Consider the following 23668-nt stretch of genomic DNA (forward strand, 5'->3'; position numbering starts at 1 on the left):
AAGGGGCCGAAAGGCGATAGCGCCGGGTTGAGGTGTCCGTGCCCGGTGCCAGCCCCGCGGCCGCCGGGTGCCCTCCCGACAGCGCGGGCACACCCGGCATCGAGGGGTTCTCCGGGGCAGCGGGGCCATGGGCAGGTGACCCTGGGAGGGACAGACGAATTCCTTGTTTTAACAGAAAGCCGTCTCCGCAGGTACTGCTTGCAAGTCGTTTTACCTTGGTTTTGGTGGGCCCCGTGGTGAGGGGACACTGTTGTCACACAGTGCCCATTCAGGGGTCTCATAGTGAAGAGTAGTGCAGGTGAGAGCCCTAAAACTTGGAGACTCTTGGCACTGTTTCATGCTCGGGTGATCTCACTTCACCTCAATCCTTACTGCTCACATTTTTTCCTGACGGTAATGGAATCACTTCACACAGGTTATTCTATACCGTTAGGACCATGCCTTATTCCCCAGAGCTGTGGTAGCTAATGAACTGACACTTTTTGGTACTTTTTAATTTCATTTAGCAGTGACATGAGAAATTTTCATTCCTACGTGACATAAGGCTGAGGTGGGCCTATTGGTGCATCCTCCTAGCTTGGGATGCTTCAATCAGATAGCCAGTTGTGATATTTACAGAAGGTAAAGCTGGTAAATAAGCTTAATGAATTTCTTAAGCACATGGAAGTAAACTTAAAAAGCTGGCAGCAAGGCTGCTCAATTTGCAATTACTTACATAGTTCTCTTTTGAGAGTATTATCAACTATTTCAGGGAAAGAAAGGAAAATAGTTCAGTGAAAAGGTGAACAAATGTGTGGGGAAAACAAATGTGTCTTTAAGAGTCTAAAGGTATAGAGTTATGACGTACAGTACTTTTGGTGAAAGCTTGCTTTATATTAAAATCGCTAAGTTAGCCTTGTCTGAGTCTCTTTTTCAACAGCCTTCAAGTAAACAAAAAAGCTTTAAGGCATCTGCTTACTGAAGGGAAAGAAGTTCTCACAGAGCTGTTCTGGCTCTTCATTTGGGGAGAGACGTGAGGTGTCAGCTCTGGTGTGTTCTACAGCAAGACATTGTTGCTTACAGGCTGTGTAATCCTTTCATTGTAGAATTTATTTACTTTTTTTGGTCACATGGATGGGGGACTAAATACAAATGTGATAATGTTGACAGAAGCAGAAAAATCGCCAGTATCCTTAAAACCATTGTGGTTGCAGCTTACATCAGTGGTTCAACTGAGGGAGCTATTTCTGTGTTTACCATTTGTGTGGGGATTTCTTTTTTTGGCTTGTTTGTTTTTTCTTCTTGTGTTGCATAAGAATCATCTTAGAAAGCCAAGCAAGCCTGTAGATAATTTTTTCCAATGTAGGTTCTAATATGTGGAATTTTAGGGTTATAAAAAGTCCTCACAAGTGGTGAAGTGTTCAGAATCTGTTGAAGAGCATGAGGAAGTGAAAATAAGGGCGTGGGGGTGGGGAGTGCAGTGGTGGCTGCACCGAGATCAGTTACTGACACCAGCAGTAAAGGTGTGCAGATGGGCACGATCTGCTCTAGGGCACATGCAGAGAGCAAGAGGCGCATGAACCTGCACTCAGACTCACTGTTGGGTCCGATTTTCTGTTCCCTTTCCTGTGTTTGGTTTGACAGTACTGCAGCATGGCTGGGGCGTTGAGTATTTCAAATGAGATGAGGGTATTTTCAGATGACTTTGCAGCTGCTATGTCTGAGAGGGCTGCACATCCTTTATTTGAATATCAAAGCTGTAATTTCAGTAATTTGAAACTTTTTGGTGCTAATTGTATTCTTCTGACAGATTAGTAAAAATACTTCAGGACTGTGTAGCTGTAGTGAAATTTATTACACCAAGTATGCTTGAAGAAGGGTTGCAAACTGAAGGTGATTATCTCCCCCTCCTCTCTCCCTGCAAGTAGTAGTCTGAAGTATCTTTCATCTCCTCATTTTGAACCCATTCTGCAACATCTTGTTGCCACTTGCATTTGCTCAGTGAGTGTTACGGTCTGAGCATGACTGTGAATTTAATGTGGAACTTCTAAGGGAACTTCTACCATGGGAGTGTTTTGTTGTGGTTGCCTTTAGTTTGGAAACAAGCAAACAACAGCAGCGAGAAGGAACTGTCCAATCTCACAGATTGTCATCTGTTGTTGGAAAAGTCAAACTAAGCTATAACCAACAGAAGGGGTTGAATGTTTTGACCCTCCAAGGATGGTTGCTTATCTGACCTATTTCATATGGGGAATTTAGGGAGGAAGAATAGAAAACTGAAGATGTGGAAAATGGATGTTGAGAATGGGGAAGAGGTGTTTCTTGAAAGGTGGGCTAATGTGGACATGCAGTAACTTCTTGTTGCTCTTGAAAATTGAACTTGTGGTTTATTCTGAAAAACTGGCTGTGATTGAAGGGGAAGCTTGCAGTTCAGGGAAGCACTGTAAAGAAATATTCAAGAAGAAAAGGAAGATAACTGTGTTTGTCTTCCTGATGAAATGCTTTTTGTAAGAAATGTAGTAGTTGTCTTGAAGTAGTTACGAGCTACTTCGGTAAATGAGACAAAATCGTGTAATATCAATTTGTATCCTAATTAGCTGCAAGTCTCATTTTAGACTTGAGTATTGTGTTGCAGAGTTGAGAATGCTGTGCTGTGTTGTTGAAGGAAAACATGGAGTATTACACTGAGGCCGAGCTGGATGGATTCCTGTCTCGTGCACACAGTGCCAGGATTAATGTCTTGTTACTGGAATACACAGGATCCAAATACTTGCAGTATGAATGATACCCTCATTGTAACTCACATGTTATGTATAAAGTAAGCCAGAGATTTTGAGGTCTCCGGCAAACTTCTGATTTCTTCTTCTTTTTTTTTTTTTAAAAGGAATCAGCAAAATGATCAAATTAAGATCATAGTTTGTTATTTTTAGTGGAATGAGGAACCTGTTGTTCCTCTTTCTGTCCTGCAGATGAAGAAACCAGAGTATGCCTGTGTGTGTTAAACCTGCATTTAGAGGAGACTGACTGCTCTTAAAGCAGATAGAACCTAATTTTTTTGATTAGTATTGCATCCACCATGTTAGAGAGAAGCTGCCTATAAAAAGGCAGTGAAGCTACTCTTTGATGTTGTAAAGGCTTTGTTCAGTACTGATTAGAAGATGGTGAAGATCTTCTGTGGCAATTTGAAAATTAAATGGAACCATTTCTAATTATGCAGCGGCAGACATCTCTGCAGAGAGAAGACAGCAGTTCTTGTGTCTGCTTCAGCTGTTCAATGGGAAAGAAAGTGCTCAATTTTGAAGTACTTGGTAATAATTGTATAGAAATTTATAGAAAATATTTTCTTTCCTTTTGTTATTGCTGTAGGAGATGTTCTTGGTTATATAATTGAAAGTGGTAGAAAGCTTTACCCTGAAACACTTTAGGTGAGACAATAAAGCAATAGAGGAAAAAGAGAGAAGTTGATTATTGTTTTGAAATGGCATTGTAAGGAAACCAGCTTGCCTTGAACTTACCCGCTTTTTGACTGGCTGACTATGGGAAGAACATTTAAGGCCAGATTGTGTCTTTTGGAAACTCTTAAAATGAGTCCTAGAGCTGTGATAGAATACAGTATCTTGGATTTTAATCAGGATAGAATAGCTTGTTTCTCTCCTGCTATCTCATTGGGGTTGGAGGGGGAAATTACTTTTGTTTTTCTCAATGGACAGCTTTTGTTTGTTTGTTTTTAAGCCTTTTTGGAAGGAAGGTTGTGGCTGGATGGGTGGACAGACTGGTAATAGTATCTTACTACACCTAAATGCAAATGTGCCAGAGGCATGAAAACATGGGGGTTGATTGACAACAGAAGATGAAAAAGATGGGTATCCCTGAAGGTGTTTTTTATTTCCTAGGTTAGCATTCTAGAGTTCATAGGTTTGTATCAAAGGTTGTAATTACTACAACACCTTTTACCCTTATGAAGTGATCAACTTTGAAATGGAGCCATAATAAAGTCTTTCTATTTTTGTACGCTGTGGAATCTGACCTTTTCTCCCTCCCTCATTTTGCATTTAAAACAAATGCTGTTTTGCAAATGGCTGTTACAAATCCCATGAAAAGAATTTTGCCAGGTAAATTCTATGGCAGCCCTTGGAAAGGTGTTGAACAGTATTTTTTTTCTTATCCCAGAAGAATATCCTAGTTTATGTTTGCATCTGTTGGTTTATTGTGGGATATACTTTGAAGGAAGAACAAGTCTATTAGTAGTAAAATATTCTGGGAAACTTTTTTATTACTGTTACTCTATTCACAGGAAATTCCAGTTACTGCACTGATGCTGATATTAAAATGAATATTGGAAACACTAATGAAATAAATAAGAATTATTGGCTCGTCCTCTTAAGTACTGAATGAAAAGATTGTTTTGCACTTAGTGTTTCCATTGCAGGACTTCAACACGATGTTTCCTGTCCAGGAGTGACAATGATCAGTTTGGCTGTAATAAGGAAGCATTTGGCTGAACAGAGGGTGACATTGGGCAAGAGGGATGATGCACAAGAATCAATGGTTCCAGGGGCTGTCTTGGCCAGCTCCGTTCTACTTTTCTGCTCACAGCTTTAATTTTTGTCCTGTGCCTAGACTTTTACATTCTAATGAAGTAACACTTAGTAAGTCAAATATTTGAGTATTTGGGAGAACTACCGCTCTAGGTTGCTGAGTGGGAAAAGAAAGCATGTGAGGTTTAGGTAAGAAAGTGCAGCGTGCTGTGGAGTGCTGGAAAGCAATTGAAAGTTGTTCATTGTATTGGTGTTGTGGTAGTCTGAGGGCTGGCAAAAGCTGAATATATTTTGTTAGGCTATTTTAAGGGATGTGTAACCGCATGCTTAGTTGATGGCTGAAATAATAAAAGTCTTTGGGTACCAGAGCAAAGTCAGAGCAAGGTTAAGCTATAAAAATTGAGGTATTGCAGTGAATACCAATGATGGTTTCCCAGCATATGTAATTTTTCATGTCTGGCTATGGGAGAGGTATTTCCCACCCACCTCCCAGCAATCAAATAAAACCTTACCAGCTGTGTGTCTCTGTTGTTGCCCCCTCCCCCCAAACACCAAAAAAACCCCAAAACCAAACAACAACAACAAAACCCCACCAAACACAAAACCAAAAAGTCAGCTAGAAAATCAGAAGCTGAGTCTCTGGGGCAGTGTATTGCTGAATAAGCTCTGATGGAAGCTCTCCTGTTATTTCTAGCTGTACTCTATAATTTGCCTTTTAGGACATTCTGGTGATGCTGCACACTTTCTGTAATTGCACAAGATCACACTAAACTAATTTCTACCAAACATCTTCTCTTAGTCTTTTCTGATAATCAGCACCTGTGAATATGGAGTACTCAGCCAAAAGAGCAGCTGTATTAGCTATTGCTCTAGGAAAATGGATGTGGTTTTATTTAAGCTGTCACCATTTATACAATCTGTAGTAAAGGTTTTTACAAATATGTAATTGACAACCTATATGATCACTGTTGGTTTCCATATTTCCATTTGAACATCTAAATGTTAAATCCAGAGATGCTACTATGTTGGATTCTGTTTGTACAAAGGTCGGCACGTCCTGGGGTTTGAGATCATATTCCTCTTAAGGGGGAGAACTCTGATTTTGGGTAATATTTGAAGTTACGTGCTCTGGGCTTTTTTAGTAAGTATTGTGTAAGTAGCTTGTATTATGCTCAGTTGTTCCCACAGTTGTGAGGGCAATAAATACACTGTGAGTTCTAGGGTTATCCTCTGCATAAATGCCTTTGGTTCACACAACATGCGCTTCATTAAAACATTATCTGATTTTGTGCCTGTTTTTACACTGGGGAAGAGAGGTAACCCTAACACTTCATTTCTTGCCAGTCTGTTGGGGAAGGGTGTCTAGTGTAGGCCAAGAGATTAAGTTTTGCATTGTTTCAGCTCTCTAGATTTTTTTTTTTTTAATTTATAAGAATAATTTAAAAATAAAGAAAGAGCCTTTTTCAAAGAAGCTGTTTTGTCCTTGTCCACTTAACTTTAGGTGAGCCCTGAATGTCTAGTAGATGGCAGTGGAATGAAGGCAGAAGTTATCCCCAAAAAGGGTTCAAGTTACAAAACCCAAAGTTAGAATATTACTCTGTTTTAATGTGGCACCGTTGCTGTGGATTTAGTTGTGAATCCAGGGATTAATTTGGGTAACTGAAAATTTTACAGACTGGTTGCATATGACACTAAATTCTAAAGAATGATGCAGTGGATAGTGAAATAAAATTATATTGCTTTGTACTCTAATATTAGAGAGCACTTCCTAGCCTGAGTTGTTTCAGGTTTCTGCTTTTGCCCGTAGGCTATGTTGCCTAAGAGTTCCTGTTTCACACAGCCTCACCTGGTGACCTGGCTGAGGGAAATCTGATCTGGGGTGGTGTCAATGACTGCAAAACAAGAAGTCAGTCTTCTAAAAGTTACAGCACAAAGAGCTGTCCTAGTCCTCATCATTGTACAGAATAAATCCTTAATGCTTCTTTGAAGAGCATTGGAAAGTGTTTTATATCTTTATTTGTCCAGGGAGAGGGAAATTAAAATCTGGATCTTCAGGGCTAATTTTCTCTCTGTATCTCTTTTACAGCTATCGAGTGCAAATCCTGTGTATGAGAAATTCTATCGACAGGTATGTATGTTCTGAAAGAACAGACCTCATTTGGATTTTAAAGAATTTATATTCTTTTGCTACAGGCTCAGCCTGGCCAACAGTGTGTAAACAAAAAAAGCTCAAGAAAAATTATAGTGCTTTAAAATGTATTTTTATAGTAGCTAACCCTTAGGTCTGAGCTATATTGGTATAAATTTAATATTGGTTGTAAGAGGACCCTTATTTTTAGGGAGCTGCTAGGTGTGTATGACATACATCACTTGACAGTTGTAACAGACTGTGAGGTCTTGGTATGGAGCAAATTCTTTAAAAATGCTGTATTAATATAGTCTTTGTTGCTTTTTACAAGTGAAGATGAATTTCTTGCGTTTGTAGCTCAGTTAGCATCATGTAAGACTTGTATCTCACTCAGAATATCCCCAGAGTTGATCACAGGATATTGTAAGGAGAGAAATTTGAATAGAAGGCCACTGAATGTGAAAAGAGTGCAGTAGTTCTTGCAGCTTCACTCAACAGATGCAAAAATGATGTAAAAATAAAGAATACTTATAAATAAAATATAAGAACATAAATTTTATTTTTACTTGTCTTCTACATTTTGACCCAGCTATACTAAGGTGTCTTAATTCCTATAAATACAACTTTTTTAAAAAAAATAGCTGTTTCACCTATTCTATAATAGCAGTATTTTCTGTCACGTACATAATGTATTTCATTCTACAAATGTAATGTAAAAACTTTCAAGAAAGTTAAACTACTTGACTGTATAAAACAATTAAAAATAATTTAATTTTATAATAGACCTGATGAGTAATTGATGAACCCTGTAAAAAGACAACCTCATAGGAAGGTTTTTTTTCCTTTGTGCAACTGGTAATGTTCCTGTCTGTTTGTCCTAAGACAGGTTACAGTGTCTATGGCTTCCTTATTTAGGAGCTTCTTTTGTGTGTCAACATCAGAATGTAAACTTATCTGCTGGGGAAGGGACAAGGCTGTGATTTCTCTCCATGCTCTATTTTTGGATTGTGCTTAGAGGATTAGTCCCATTATCAAGTGCAAAAAACAGCAGTTCAAATGTATCAGCCTATGATGCCTGAAAAATCTGAGCTTTCCATTGTACTTTAATAAGGGCTTTTCTCCACTGCAGGAGAGTAGCAGATTTAAAATTGCTGAACAAGAAGAGAGAGTTTACCTTGATCTAAGTTCAGATGGCTTCTGGTGGCTGAAGGAGAAAGTGTCATCCTCACAAAGTTTTCCTTCAGATGGACAAATCCACTGTGTGTTTCTCTCTAGGCATTGGATTAAAAACCTTAGGAGAGTCCCTTATCATAAGATATCATTGTAAGGGCACAAGAAAAGGCTGGGAATGATTGTTCTGCATATTGTGTTTCCCGGCTCAGTCCTTCTGACTCTCACTGTCAGGTACAACCTTTGCCATATGCCTGTCTGTCTCTTCCTCCTGACAAAAGTTGCTTAACCACTGAAGTGTGGAGCAAAAGCTTGGATAAAGAAACTGAATTGAAGCACAAATGTGATACTGGTTCCTAAGTCAGTATCTTCCATTTGTTGGAATACTGTGAATCCTAGTGAAACTGGAGCGCTGTTTGTTGTCCAGCGGTTTCAGTAGTGTACAGGAACAGGGATTCCTTAAACATGATGTTACTGTTAGTGAAGTGGTGCCAATATGGATTTGTTTTCCAGAGGATTATTTTTCAGACTTGCTCAGATGAGCTGTTTGCTGCAAGCATTTTTCCTAAAGAGGAGCTTTCAAACGTGTCTAAAGACTTCCAGTTCCACTAGGGAACTTTGCCTTCCATTTCTCAGATAAGGAGATGACAACCTTCAGAACAGAAACATTCAAAAGACATTTCCCACTTTGTCTTACTGCGCTGGTGGAATGTGCTTTTATATGAATAAATTCATCACCTGAAGCAGCTCTGATGCTGAGCACACTTCCAGTTCTATCACAAACTTAAAGGGATTCATCTGGCAAAAGGTGTGTCATGAGATGGGTGTAAATCCTGGCCTTTGTACTTAGAATGAGATTGGAATCTCAACTTTTCAATAGGGACTCTGTTCTTTCAAATAAGTATTTTTATGTTTAACCTTTTATAGACTGACTCAAAGCAGGGTGAGTTAAAGCATAGTTTTAAATACGTGTCATAAAGCACTAGGAAATTACTTAATCACATGGTGCAGTGCAGCAGGGAAGCAGTGCTGAATTAGTGATGAATCCTGAGCTGAAGCACTTCTCCCTGTTACCTTCTGACCTAATCACGTCAGATACGTTTGTAACTTCTGATAATTCCTGGTCCTACAAAAGACAGGCTGTAACAAGGGAGTTGTTGGCTGATGCAGCTGTGGAAACAGCTTCTTGCATATCAGGGAAAAAGCTCTGCCAAGCTGGTGTATAACTGACCAGCACCAGCAATCATCCCAGTGCAATAATCAAACATAAGTACCCCCACCCCAGCATTCAAGATTCAGTAATTTGTAAAGAAATGGAAATCAGCCCTTTAAAAAAATAGTTATAAAATAGTTTAAAAATTTAGATAATTAATTGCACAAAAAGAAACTAGATCAGTACTGGGTTAAGTAAGAATCCTGCTTAAACCCCTTAAAGTCACCTTCCTCTGGCTTGGACTTGGGGAAATAAAAAGTAAACACAGCTGATACTGTGGTGTTTTGTGACATTCTTGAAAGAGAAGTCCTAGGCTGGAGGTTTTCTGAGTAGATGCCGAGATTGTTGTGCTCACTTATGTGCAAGATCAACTCTGCTATTTGAAAAGGGGGTTTGGCAACTTTGTGCCTATAGATGAACAGCTCTCCTGTAACTCAATTAGCCTAATTGCTAACTGTTTGTAACCTTATTGGCCTGACCAGGGCATCCTCAATTACGGGAAAAACCCTCTCCTAATTAAAATCATACCGGTTATGTTGAAAACAAAAGATGTTTTCACTTTCATATTAAATTATGCTTTTGGGATTGCTTTCAGAGTGTTTTGTTCCCTTTCAGAAGTGTTGACAGACAACTGCTGCAGCATTCTTTTCAAATGATAAATTCCCCACAGTCTTTCAGGAGCCAGTTCTAATCCCATCTTGGGAAGCTGTTAGCTTTGAGCACCTTGTGTATGCTGCACCTGTGAACTTGGGCAGTTGGTTTTGTGTTCCAAACACAATATTGAATATATAGTGCAGTTAGCAGCAGCAGCAGCCTACCTGTGGGATGTAGTAAGGCTGACAGTCTGAATTGACTGAAGATACCCTTCGTCCTGTTTTCCATCCTGTGCCCTTTTTGAGGATCCTTTTCTTTAGGCTCTCAAGGACTCTCTGCTCTTCCTCTCTTGCCCTTGTCCTTACATCACCATGTAGGTGATGTAAATTTTCCTTCTTTCTTTTCCCACTTGAAGGGTTTAGTTTAGGTACCATTTCTGCTTAGGAACTTGAATAACTCTGTATTTTAATGATCTCCCTATTGATCCAGGGAGAAATTTGTGCTGGTTGGTATTCTGCCAATATCATCAACTTCTTCATTGTGTAAGTTTCATTTTGGGGAGTAAGTATTTCCTTTTGCTGTGGTGGTAAAGGTATCTTCAAAGCAGAGCCTTCTTTTTCAGACCCTAACAGTAATGAATGGAGAGATGGACAGTGAAATGTAATAAAACCCTGGAGTTCTCTGTTCTTAACAATCACATGTTTTGATGGCATCAGGAAGAAAAGCCTGTGATTAGGAAGGGTTAATTAGATAGGTTCAGAAGATCATCCTCAAAGTGACTTTTAACTTGAGCATTCTTCTTTGACAGCTTTTTGAGAGCCTGTGTAAAGAGATGGCATCAATTCAAAAGCTAGTTTGTCATGTGAGGGTTTTTTTCTCCCCCAGGTTGACTCTGCTAATGCTGGAAGAGTATTAGCTTCTGATGCAGCTGTTTTCCTGAAAAAGTCTGGATTGACAGATTTGGTACTTGGAAAGGTATTTAATGACAATTATTTAATTTATTTAATTATCCTGTCTTCTTGCTTCAGTTAGTATCCTGTTTAAATTAAAATACTTAGTAGTACTACAGGATACATGATCTTCCCTAATGTATTTTCAGTCGTTCTATCCAATAGTTTCCAACTTCAGAATCCTTGCTTATTCTACTATGTGTTTAGCTTGTGGTGGAAATTGAAGCGATATTTATATTTGTCATCACAAATAAGTGCTATCAGGGGAGTTAAGATGTGAACTTTCCTCCAAGAGGCCATTGTAAATGGAGGGAGGACTTGCCAGCTTCCTCTCCGTGCTGTGAACACTTTGTCTCTGTTATTTTTATGTTTTAGATTTGGGACCTAGCTGATACTGATGGCAAAGGTATCCTGAACAAACAGGTATGATTATTTATGTGGTGTATGACTCTAACCATTACCCAGCCTTGAAACAAGATGAAAGTTGAATTTTTTTGGTTCAGGAAAGCAGTTTTTCTAACAGATTTTTCTAACAGATTTTTCTGATTTTAACTGGCTATGTAATTCCCGTTTGAGTGGAAGCTACAATAAATTAAACAGCCTTCAGCTGCCTCATCAGCTTTTCTCCAGGTTGTAAAATGGACTGATGTGTAGCTGTGCAATCTGCTGAGAAGTAATTTAAGGTTTAATGTACTGTATTTACTAAGAAGGTGACTTTTTCCTCATAATCTTGTAGGAAACAATGCAGAAATTAAAATTCTTGTAAAATCTTCAAAATTCTTATTTCTTTGATTTTGGTGGACTTGACATTAGTACATTATTTTTGGAGTTGTCCTTCCCAAGGTGTGGCAATGAGCAGTGTGGGGACAGACTTTATCTCAGTACTGCCACCACAAGCTCTAATGTGTGTTGCTGTTTGATTTGAAACATAGTTCCTTAAATAACAGTCCGTAGAGAGGGAACTGCTTCTTCCCATGGTAGGAAGAGGAGGAGGTTGTAATGCCTACCAAACAATTTTGGGGTATTTTGGGCTTCTTTTGGTTCATTTTTCTGTTTTCCTCCGCTTCCATCAACCATGTTTGGGATCAGCTGAGTTCCTCCAAGATAAATGGCTGTAATTGCACTTCAAATTTGCACTGTTCTGTCATAGAAGAACAGAGTGCTGAGAATGACTACGCTGGCCAGGAAGTTACCAATTTCTTGGAAAATTAATTGCAAAATTTGTCTTGCTGGAGTAATCCAGCAGTTGTTGGCTGCTGCTTTCTGTCATTTTCTGACCCCCTTTGAAGCCATGTGCAACTTTTCATATATACAGCAATACTAGAAAAGCTCTGTAATTATTCTGAAATTTTAGGTTTTTTTTTTAATTATATTTTTATATAATAAATCCTTCAAAATTTCTCTTTTTTCCCTGTAGGAATTTTTTGTGGCTTTGCGACTTGTAGCGTGTGCACAGAATGGATTGGATGTTTCCCTGAATAGTCTTAACTTGCCTGTTCCTCCACCAAGATTTGTAAGATTTCTTTTTTAATTGAACATATTAGTAAGAACTGCTTTTAAGTGAACAATTAGAAGGGTTTGATAGAAATACCAAACACTTCAGAGGGTGATGTTGTAGGGCAGTGGGGCCCTACAACAGAGAAAAATCAAGCAATGTGGAATAAGCTGCTACATGTTCTAGTGGGCATTTGAATATAAAATCGTGTATAATTTGAAGATATGTGATATTTGTTCTATTAGTGTTTTCCTTAATGGAATAAACATTTCAGATTTTTTGCTCTAAATTTTGGTATGAATGACTAAAATGCAGTTCTGGCTTTGAGAAGCACCTTCTCAAGTAAGGGGGTGGTTTTGCAAAGTCAGAATCATTTCTCTTTTAATGTGTTTGGTGGTTTTTTTCCTTGTTTTTCCTTAGACTGATACTAGTAGTCCTTTGCTACTCAGTGGAACAGCACCAAGTGATCTACCATGGGCTGTAAAGGTAAACTAAATGTTAGCTGTTAGCTAGAACTGTTACCTGCTTTGCAGGAAAACATGTCTTTCTGAGAAAAATCTAATGCTACATTTCTAAAGTATCATAGTTACCATTCCTGTCAAATCTGTAATTGGGCTAATCAACCTAATTTAATGAGAACACTTGACCCTTGGGAAATCTCTTCATGTTTAGAAATTTAAAATAAAGAAAAAAAAAGGGTTTGTTACCTGAAGCCATGAAAGTAATTGAAGAAGAAATCTCAGAGGGTTTTGATGAGTCTCTGACTTAAAAATAATATCTTTTTGATGTTTTCTTATAAGCATCAGGAACTGCAATGTGTGTTTATTAAAAAAAAGTTCACATTTTTGAAAGAACTACTGCTTCTTAGGCTATGAGTGTGACTGTTAGCATAAGTAATATTTTCTTTTGCCCCTGCAGCTGGAAGACAAGGTCAAGTATGATGCTATTTTTGACAGCCTAAATCCAGTGAATGGACTGTTGTCAGGGGATAAGGTGAAACCTGTGCTCCTTAACTCAAAACTGCCAGTGGATATCTTGGGACGGGTAAGAATATCTTTCTTCTTAATTGTCAGTTGACAAATAATGTGTGTGCTGCACTCAGCAGTACCTGTTTTTCAAACTAAAGATTTTTAGTGATGAGCCTAACTATTAAATAAGATCTTAGGAGTGCAACTATTAAACTGAAAAATAAAATTTCTTTTGCTATTTGGATAGATCACCTCCAACTGCAGTGTATCAGTTAACACTTGGGTCAGGGCAGGGTGCCTCTGTCTCCAATTTAAGAATCTCTCTGCTTTTGCATGGTTTATGTGAATTTACATTGCTCACTAATGCTGTTAATCTTAATAGAATTTGAGACATGGTAGAGGGAGGCTGTTCTCACATTTGTTTTTAATGAGGTTTTAAGTAGGAAACTGCAGCAGTTTAGTCAAAGATCCCTATATTCTGCTTTTTATTGGTAGGTGTGGGAACTGAGTGATATTGACCGTGATGGAATGTTGGATCGAGATGAGTTTGCAGTTGTAAGTATCTTCTACCTCTTGGGCTTTTGAAAGCCTGGTGGCAGGGTTTAAAATAGATGCACTGTGTATTAATTTATGACTGTGTGGTTCATTTATTATCTTTATTTAGAGTCTTTAATCAAGTTTTACTGCTGTTTAATGTTTCTGTCAATTTGTTAAATGTTTCTCAGTACACAGCAGTAACTTTCTTTGTGGGTTAAATGAGCCATTAAAAACTTACACCTGAGATCTGCTGTCCCATGAGACACTGAGTGTTTTCAGTGAGTTTTACCTTAACCTTCAGTATTTATAGAGCTTGAATGCCTCAAGGTATCCTTGAGAAAAGTTCATAGTAAGTTAGAATTTTAACACTATTAATGCCAGGACTGATGAAATAATGTAAGAAATGCTAAATAAGAGAAGGCCACAACAAAAGAATTAGCTGCTAAGTGGAGCAATTTGTGGAAAAAATGGTGATAAAGTGTTTGAAGTCTTCTTTCAAATAAAATTCCACAAGTACTGGTGCAAGCTTGGAGAATTATTTTAATGTTCTAAAAGATATTGATCTTCACTTGCTAAGCACTGAACCTCAAAAGAAAGTAGTAACGAAAAAAATTTAGAAGGCAATGAGCTGCATCAGTTGAGGGGCTTGTAAAGGGGAAACAATGAAAAAATGCTACAAAGTTATTTGTTAATTCTTTAGTCTCTCTCTCTATATGTATATATATTTCTAGTATCTTTATATCTACACACCCTTTTTTTTCTTGTTCAGGCCATGTTTTTGGTATACTGTGCTTTGGAGAAAGAACCAGTGCCAATGTCCTTGCCTGCAGCTTTGGTGCCACCATCCAAGAGAAAACCTCTCAGTGTTCCAGGAGCAATGCCATTAATTCCATCTTCCACATCCACCAAAGAGTCTCATCAGTCCTTGCCACCTGTAGGCATTTTAGCTGCCAAAGCACCATTAACACAGGTACAGTTCTGAAGTACTGGGGATTAGAAGATTTCTGCTCTTAATGCTGTGCTTCAGGGGCTGCCTGTATGAAGAGTCTTGATACAGGTTTTTAGTTTGCTTCTTGCCCTGTTGATTGGTTTTGGGAGGCTGATGGGAAGACCAGAAGAAGAGGTGTAAAATTTGCACTGTTTTACTTTTTCTAGATGTCTTCAGATCTAAACAGTTGGATAAAAGAATATTGTTTAGTACAGATTTTGAAGACATTTTAAAAACAAATTATTTCAAGCTCAAAAAAAGTAGTAGTCCAGGTACATATCTGTAGAGCACAAGTCTTCTGGCTGAAGACTGATTTGAATAAGGACAAATTCTCAAAACAAATTGTGGCAGTCATGTTATGTGTGTGCATGTGTGCAATTTGGAGAAGACATGAATTAAAATGGAACAGATAAATGCAAGCAATGAGAAAAGTAAACAAAAGGTCCAGTATATCCACCTAGACACAGGAGATTTGATTTTTGTTCTGAATGTGATTATTAAGCAACTTGATACTTCTTACTCTCCCCAGGCATCTTATTTAGTCTTCATCATTTTAGAGACCAGAATTTGGGAAATGTCTTTCCAAGCAGATTATAACTTATTCTATTAAAACTAAGAAAAAGAAATTGGTAAGGGTATTCGAGGTCAGAGCTGTGGTACTTAATGCATCAAATGCTGCTTGGACATTTGGGTACCCTTATTTGAGTAATCAGTAAGAAACTGGCATCTTAATTTTGGAAGTGCCAAGGTTTTAATCTGGAAATTTCCTTGCCTGAAGGTAAGTCTTGCTGTATGTATTGCAAAGCAGTGCCATTCTGAGTGAGTTTGTATACAGCACCATTTGGGAGTCATCTGTTAACTGGCTGTGTGCACTGAAATTAATTGGCATCCATACATGCACTGGAAGCCATTTTCACTCAAAAAACCCCAAAACATCTTTATATTAGCTGAGTGTTTTGAAAAATTGCTCAAGTAACAGAAATGTCTCTAATTCCCATCTTTACCTTGTTCAGATGTAAATTCTTCAATTTAGAATGTGCCAACTGTTAATGACCTGGACTCGGGCAGCTCTCCAGTCCCTCCAGCTAAAGCTCCCCAGCTGTGTAAAGGGTAATAAAATTGATAGAGCCAGACAGTCAGCAGGACTGTGACTGAGCACAGTGATGAGGGAGCAGATCCAGCCTCCATGGGATGCCTTTACTGCATAGGCAAAGAGGCAGAGCAGCGCCAAGCAGCCTTGGTGCTTCACTGAGGGAAATGCTTCACTTCTACTTTGGACTTGCTTGAGGATCTCTGCATGTCTATTTTGGAGGATAAAACTGGTTCATGAACTAGGCACCTGTATCACTTTTTTTAAAATCTCTGCTGTAGTCCTTGAATTACGTAACTCTGAACTGGAAACAGAGCTTGCCTATATCTTGCCTATATCTTAGTATTGTGGTTTTGGTTTTTTCCCTTCCATCCTCAACCCCCTTCAGTGGGTTGTATCGCCTGCAGACAAAATTAAGTACGATGAGATCTTTATGAAAACTGACAAGGACATGGATGGATTTGTGTCAGGTGTGGAAGCCAGAGAGCTATTCCTGAAGACAGGACTGCCTTCTGCTCTCCTTGCGCATATCTGGTAGGTTTTTCTCCCTGTGACAGCTGTGTAGATGATGGCACCGTTCTCACTTCTTGCTCTGCTGACATTTCTCGAAGTGAGGTTTTTGTATATAATAGCATAGCCTTTGTATATTCAGTGGTAACTTACTTGCTTCTGCTTTGGGATAGAAATGGGTGGAAAACAGGTTTATGTTTGAACACAGATTTTTACAAATACTGCACTTCAGCTATCCCTGTGTAGTTAAGACATCATAAGATCATACATCACAGGTATTTAATCACTGCTCCTACCCATGTACTGGGAAAGGGAATTGTTTCTATAAAATTGTTAGCATGCAAGATTTATGTCCCATCCCAGTGTACGACTTGTCTTCCCTTACAGCTATGCATTCATTTAGCATTACATTCATTACAGCAATGCCTTCATGACACTCACAGCTTTTTTAATTCTTTCCCCACTATGTGTTGTTACAGGGGACTCTGATAGGAACAACTTTTTTCTTCCAAGTTATGGTTAACACAACCTCTAATTTAGGAAAATAAGAAAAATGTGAATAAACTTGTGTTGGCTGTGAAGGTGTTGCTAGTGATCTGCAGCCTTGATCGTGCCTTTCACCAGAGCAGAGCTGTGGGTCTCAACAAGCAAAGTGAAAGTGGCTGTGTGTGTTTGAGTGATGGTTCCTGTGTCTATATTGTTTTGTTTTAGAGAGGAGACACACGTTAGCAATTTTCACATTTGTAAATGACAGCAAGTACGCTAAATAGATAGGGCTGTACTTGGAGAAATGAGGATTTTTTTTTATTTCATGTGCATCTCTGTACAGGGCTCTCTGTGACACCAAGGACTGCGGAAAGCTTTCAAAGGAACAGTTTGCTTTGGCTTTCTATTTAATTAATCAGAAGTTAACAAAGGGCATTGATCCACCTCAGGCTCTGACTCCGGAGATGATTCCACCTTCAGACAGGGGTGTCAGTTTACAGAAGGTAAGGATGGGTTTGGCATTTTTGGTGTAAATCTCAAACAATGTTAACTTCAAAGGCTACACAAGAAGCAACCTCAAGTGCTGGCATACCTTAAGTTTATCATAATATCAGGAAGAAAACAAGTCTTTGGTGCAAAGAATTGACAAAAAATTTCCATCCGTATTTCAAAATGAAGCTGTCGTTTATTACACCTGCCAACCAAGCGGAGAGATCTTATGTTGGGAAAGCATTATTTTCTCTTTTAAAAGAATAATCCTGCTGTTGCCCTTTTAAAGAAATTTTAGTTTCCATCAGAAATGACATGCACAAGTTCAGTGCTTTTCTCCTATTGTGTTCAGTTATCTTTTTCACATCCATCTTTTTTAATAAGTTTGGAAACAATGTGAACTAAAAGTTTAGAATTATATATTTGAAGTTTTAAAAGTAAATGGTCCTCCATTTTATACCTCACAGATAGTTTAGATATCTCCATAGTCTGTTGGTTGCCATCTATGTTAATCCAGCAGTAAACTGTACCTCAGCAGTTCAGTTTGTAGTTAATCAGAGTGGTAGAGGTCATCACAAACTCTTACATGTTTTGCACATCATGAAGTCTCATGTGAGTTACCTTTTCTTGGTTGTGCAATACATTGACCTAATTCTACAACTTTCTTAAACAGAATGAAAAATTCACACCTGAAAAAACGAAACTCAAAATTTGGCGCTACTTTTTTGAGTTTCTGTAACTGGTATCTAATTTGTTTTTACATTCTGTTTTTAAAAAGTAATTGCTTTATTTGCAACTCTACTAATCTTTTTTGTATGTTTGCTTTCCTTTCTATGTCTCTTTTCTAGTTTGGACTGTTTTTTCCATTCTGCACCACTCTGCTTTTCATCCTTATTATTCTGTCAGTTTGTTAACTCTGCTTTCTCAAGGTTAGAGAAACTTTGCTTTTCTAATATTTACTGTCTGTTGGTTTTATAATGAACATCCTTCTAAGACTCTCACATAGTCACTGAATTAGCTCAGCACGTCTCTCACGTGTCACCGTGTGTTGCGGTCTCAGGTTCTGCTGATTTCCAGTGCTGTTCATCTGGAATAACCCCGAGGTTCTCCCTTGGGCCCAGACCTCTGTGGCTCTTCCTGTTGCCTGCTTAAACTGAAAAGAGAAAACACTGTGTCTTCCTGGTGAAATTGCTGGGGAAGTGGTGACAGAGTAGTGGCCCAATGTGGCATTTGGCAGTTGTCATTGGGATTAATACCCATTGGTTTAGTAAAGATATTGCAGAAAATGTAGTGGTTAGGGCACATTAGATGAGATCAGTGTTTGTTACTGCTGTTCTGTGGGTGTAAATTGATTTTATAAAACTCTTAAAGACATCAATGTGATTTTTATTTCATTACTAACTTATATGATGAGTAAGAATATTGTGTAAGAAGGTAAGTTAGCTTTCAATTAGCTCTGTAAATCCTTTACAAGAGGTTTTTTTTTACTAAATTGAGCTGAACCTTCAGCTCATTTTGAGCTTTTTCAAAAGAGGTGTTCTCTTGTTGATATGAAAGAACTTTTTTGTCCAAGATTATTGCTCAAGATTTGAACTCAAAGGATAAAAACAGGAGGCAGAGATAGGCTTTTTTGGTTTTCTTGGTGTGGTGTGGCTTACATTGTGAAAAAACCCCAAAAAACCAACTTAGATGTCGTCTTCTGAATTGGCCAATATAAAGGTGGTAGCAGAAATATCAGTAAGTAAAATGGTATTCCATTGTGGTTTAAAACTTGTTGCTGTGTTTCTTTACCTAGACCTGTTTGTAGTCACCACTTGCATTACAAGCCATGAAAATTAAATTTTTATGTAAGGTCCTCTCAAAGAATTTTGATAGGAATTTCCTTTTATTATGACTTTGAGTTGAAAACTCAAAGTGCTGTTTACATGCAAGTTGCAGTGTAGTAAATAGCAGCCTATGGTTCTAACGTCTGTCCTTGTTAACAAGTATATTGAAACAAAAAAATGTTGGCTTTTATGTTTCCCCCCCCCCAACCAGTTCTCCCGAACAATTGAGAATAAGATTGACCTACATTTTCCTCAAGTTTGATGCTGGCATTAGTGTGCAGAATTTCTTTAACCGGTGAAAGAAGGAAGCCTGGAAAAAACTTTCCTTGCAGCTAATATTTCCATGTGTTCCTTCTATCCCTGTCCTAGGAGAAGTAAAAACTCCCATTGGAATGCCATGATCAGCTCTGCAAAACTCTTGTGTAATTCCCGTAGAGCAGAATTAAACATCATTGCTAGTTTGCCCATTTGAGCAGCTGTGCACTAACCAATTTAAGAGTAACTGTATGGTTGGTTTTTAGTTGTTGTTTTTTTTTAATTCCCAGTTCATACCATTTGTGCTAGTAAAATATGCATGAATAGTCTGTAGCTCTGCAGAATAGTATTCTCAGCCACAGTGTGCTCACAGTTTAGGTCTTCATGGCTCTTGGTTTTTTTTTTTGCTTTTTCAGAGTATCAGTCTGAGTAAGCACATGGTTAATAACGTCTTGATTAATCTGCAGAGAAACTTCAGCATTTAAGAACTTTTGTGTTATTTTGGGGGTATCACTTGCCTTTTAAAATTATATATATATATATACACTTGTCCTCTGAATGTTGTGTTTGTGCTGGATGGCTTTATTTAAGACTTGAAGGAACTGATGTATTTATAGGAGGTAGCTACGTTGGCTGTTGCTTTCTAAGCATGCTCATGTTGTGACAAGGCATAGAAGAATAATTACAGCATTTTCTAATTTCTGTCTTCAGCATTTGTTCTCTACCCATTTATGTGTGCTTTTTTTTGAAACAAATAATTTGTATTACAGGCTTTGTCTTATAAAGATATTAACTAAATGGGAACTCAATGGTGTAAGTTTCCCTGTGACTTTGTATTATCAAAGTTTCATTGAGTACTCTGGAGGTTCATGTTAAAGGAGCTCAGTATCCCTTAAAGCCTTGCAACTCAGTATCTGTACTCTGCAACGTGAGGATCACCAAGGTGAAGAAATATAAAAGTAGTGAGCAAACCTCTCTCAAATTAATTCCAGGAAACCAACTAAACGTTAGCTGTAAGATAAATCTAATTTTAGAACAAGTTCTATGGGTTTTTTTGTATGATCAGGTAGTCCTGTGCTTTTGTGGGGGGTGTCTTCAAGGGTTTGCAGGAGACTGACTCTCTTTGAATTGAACTCTCTCCATGCTTTGGCTGTCTGCTGTGTTCTGCTGATACAGCATCTGTACTCTTGTACTCTTGGGGGGTTTCTGAGATTGAAAGTTTGAAATACAATGCTACCAGCAGTTGTTACAAGAGGATAGCTCATGTTGCCACAAAAAGTAAAGTGACTGTAGTAGTTGGACAGCATAAGCTCTAGACTAACAGTGTTTACTTTTTATCTTTCAGAGTACTCAAGGACCGAATTCTGTAGCAGATTTTTCTGCAATTAAAGAACTTGATACATTAAACAACGAAATCGTGGACCTGCAGAGGTACGTAAAGGAAGAATAGCCAGAGCTGCCTTGGATTCAGTTGTGCTATATACTGTTTTTAAAAAAGCAGTGGTAATAGTGGTGGTAATAGTCTGCTTTGCTAAATAAAGGGTTGGCATGTCTGTGGTACTGTGTGACACTTCTGCTCTCTGTTCACTCACATGAGTGCACTTAATGAAGGGTCTGTCCCTTGTGCCTTCAGGGTGTGTTTTGGACAGCTGTGTATCTCAGCATCCTGAGATGAAAATATTGTCCATTGTTCATCTTTACTGCCAGATGTGAACGGAGCAAATCTTTAGGATGCTGGAACAATACTGAAATGGGTGTTAGTTGTGTTTTATTTGTAGAGGGCATTCTAAGGACTTGTTTCTGGTGGCAGTAAGGAAGCGAGATGGAAAAGATCAGTATGTACGCAGGACAGGGAGTGGGAAGATGACTGTGCATGGACCTGTGCTAGGGTTTTGATGGTGGTAAAGATGGGGTTACTTCTCTTCTGTGTAGTAAAATAAACTGTTGGACTGAGAAAAATTGTTTTGATGTCTGCAGACCCTTGGATTCCATTAATTATTTCTAAAGTAATTAAGATGATTTCAAGTGACTAAGAAAATCAAATTCATATGTTTTCTATAGTCTTGGTCATGCTCTTGAAACAGCAAGTGTTTTTCTTCAGTGTTTTTCTTGTTACTATCATAAATCTACTGAAAATTCTATTAAGAACAGTAAATTCTCCTACTTTTTAAGTGAGGGTGCTTTGTCATGATGAAATCTGCCTCTCTAATTCACGTCACTAGCGGGAATGATTTAACTTGGCAGTGTGTCAGAGCACAGTCTGTTTCCTAAATGCATAATATTTTTTCACTTCACTTGCTTATTCTCTCATTACTTCCACTGCCTCCTTACTTCTCCCTACTCTGCCTCCACTGTTCTTAAGGTTATATTAATTCCAGTTGTGGACACTCATATTTATTGACCTGAAGTACGATTGTAACTGTTATATTTGCTGCTAGTATCTTAGAGGGAAATAAATTGTTGGCTGGCATGAGTTTTTAGATTAAGTTGCTTTTCAGTGGGTGGGCTTGCAGCCTAACATGCAAGCCAGGCTGTTTGAGTCTTGCTTTCTTTTCTTACTATGATGTATGAAGGAACCATGGCCTTTGAAAAGTCACTGCTTCCATTTTTTCAGGGGCAAATATACGTTGACAATTATTTTAAATTGAATGATACTAGATTGTTGAAGACAGGGTAGGGCAACTGTTAGTGTGTATTTGTTTTTAGAAAGGGGAAATTGATATGATTTAGGGGTTTAGAACAGAATGGGATTAACAATGTGCTAAATGTAGAAAACTTTTCATTTTTGGTGAATCCATGTTACAATTGGCGAAGTACACTTTCAGACTTGATAGTTGTCGTATAAAAATGTAATTTAAACTGAAGTTATTTTTGTTCATTATTGAACAAGATAGATTGTTCAGTTGTTGGACTCAATATATAACAATACTAGTCTCTGATTCCATTGAGGAGTGTCCAAGAGCTGCATTTTTGTGACCTAGTAATAGAAATTGAATCTATTTTTGAAGTGCACTTCAAAAAAAAAAAAAAACCCAACCCAAAAAAAACCCAAAACCAAACCACCAGGAGAGGAAATGGCCCAAAGAATGACAATGTGTGGAAAACAGTTTTTGGAGACAGTGAGCAAAGAATACAGAGGTGATGCTGTTGTGGCTCAGTAGTTTGTGTGGGAAAGATGTCTGGTGGCCAATAGCTTTGTTAACCTTAATTTGATAAATACAGTGTCAGGAAGGTGGAGGTTGAGGATCAGCTGAAGAATAAAATGCAGAACACTTATTGGGGAGGATAATCCCTCTCTGGTGGGGTTATAATTTACCTCGGGACGTTGTGGAATCTGCATCATTTTGAGCCTGTTAGCACTGCTGTCTCTAAATTCTGTTTCAGTTGCAATATATTTTTAGAAAGCTATTTTAAGCTTTTTTTGATCAGCATTGTGGGAAGCTGGACCAGATGTTCTTAATATTCTTTTTTGAGCCATAAAACCTTTTTCTTCCCCAACAAACCCAGCTTTGCTTTCTTGCATTCGAAGTTAGCTATGGCCCACAAATTTGCAGAATTTCTTCAGGCTTTACTGACGCTGCATTCCTCTCTAAGCACATGAAGTAGTTGAGCTTAACTTGGGATATCTCACCAAAGATGTCAACCGTCATGTATGCTGGATAGCAACTTTTAAATAGTCTTGAATTATACATCAGGTTAAAAGGACCATAAAGCTGGTCTCTCAATGAGTTGGTCTCCCAATAGCAGTGAAAGAGCAAAACATCCCCCAGAAAAACAGGACAGTCTGTCCCTGCCGTACACTTGCATCAAGACTTTGTTTCAAATTTCAGAGATCTACTTCACCTTAGCAAAGCAAAGAATTTTAATGTAGGATAGATCATTTCTTCTAACCTCTGGTTTGCAAGTAACTGAGCTGTTGCAGCAGAAGAGGTTGGGAGTAGCAAATGTTGGAAGAAACAAGGCAAACCCTTGGCATGTTTTCTGGTATTACCAAATTGAACTCCTACTGCATTAGGAATTCCAAAAACTACAGATGGATGTGAAAATAAGAAATACTGGGCAACTATGAGTGTAGATAATGCTACCAGCTCTGTGAGTAGTCATCATCTTATTATGGAAAAGAACTATGGTTTTTTTTTGCTTTTGTATCTAAGGTGATTTCAGCCTGGCCAGGGTTGAATGTTTGGCTTGAACGCCTCTGCTGACATAGGGACTTTGCAGTTCTCAACTATGACAAATATTTGCAATGTGCTGGTTCCCATTTATAAATTACTCCATTCACAAATTAGTATTAAATTTAGGGATTTACTAAATCATGAAGCATCTGCATGGGAGAAGCCATTTATTAGTCATTGCTTTTAGTTTATTTGATATGAGGTTCACCTGACCTGGCTACTATTAAAATGCATAGGGAAATTGTATTGCTTTCAAAAATTGGCTTGAATTGGTTAC

The 23668-nt window shown here is 38.2% G+C and overlaps 1 protein-coding gene across 5 annotated transcripts in view; it reads left to right on the forward strand.

The window, feature by feature from the left end:
* EPS15 (epidermal growth factor receptor pathway substrate 15) overlaps positions 1-23668 on the forward strand; it is a 66093-nt gene that overhangs the window by 20185 nt on the left and 22240 nt on the right. For all 5 annotated transcript variants that reach the window (XM_017743543.1, XM_017743541.1, XM_017743544.1 and 2 more), the window contains 11 exons: positions 6604-6645; positions 10508-10597; positions 10948-10995; positions 11990-12085; positions 12488-12553; positions 12986-13111; positions 13531-13590; positions 14342-14542; positions 16039-16184; positions 16990-17149; positions 20562-20647. In XM_017743543.1, the coding sequence (XP_017599032.1) occupies positions 6604-6645; positions 10508-10597; positions 10948-10995; positions 11990-12085; positions 12488-12553; positions 12986-13111; positions 13531-13590; positions 14342-14542; positions 16039-16184; positions 16990-17149; positions 20562-20647 (1121 nt within the window). The remainder of the gene's footprint in view (positions 1-6603; positions 6646-10507; positions 10598-10947; positions 10996-11989; positions 12086-12487; positions 12554-12985; positions 13112-13530; positions 13591-14341; positions 14543-16038; positions 16185-16989; positions 17150-20561; positions 20648-23668) is intronic.

The sequence above is a fragment of the Corvus brachyrhynchos genome, unplaced genomic scaffold (assembly GCF_000691975.1).
Source record: "Corvus brachyrhynchos isolate BGI_N302 unplaced genomic scaffold, ASM69197v1 scaffold48, whole genome shotgun sequence".
Lineage (NCBI taxonomy): Eukaryota > Metazoa > Chordata > Aves > Passeriformes > Corvidae > Corvus > Corvus brachyrhynchos.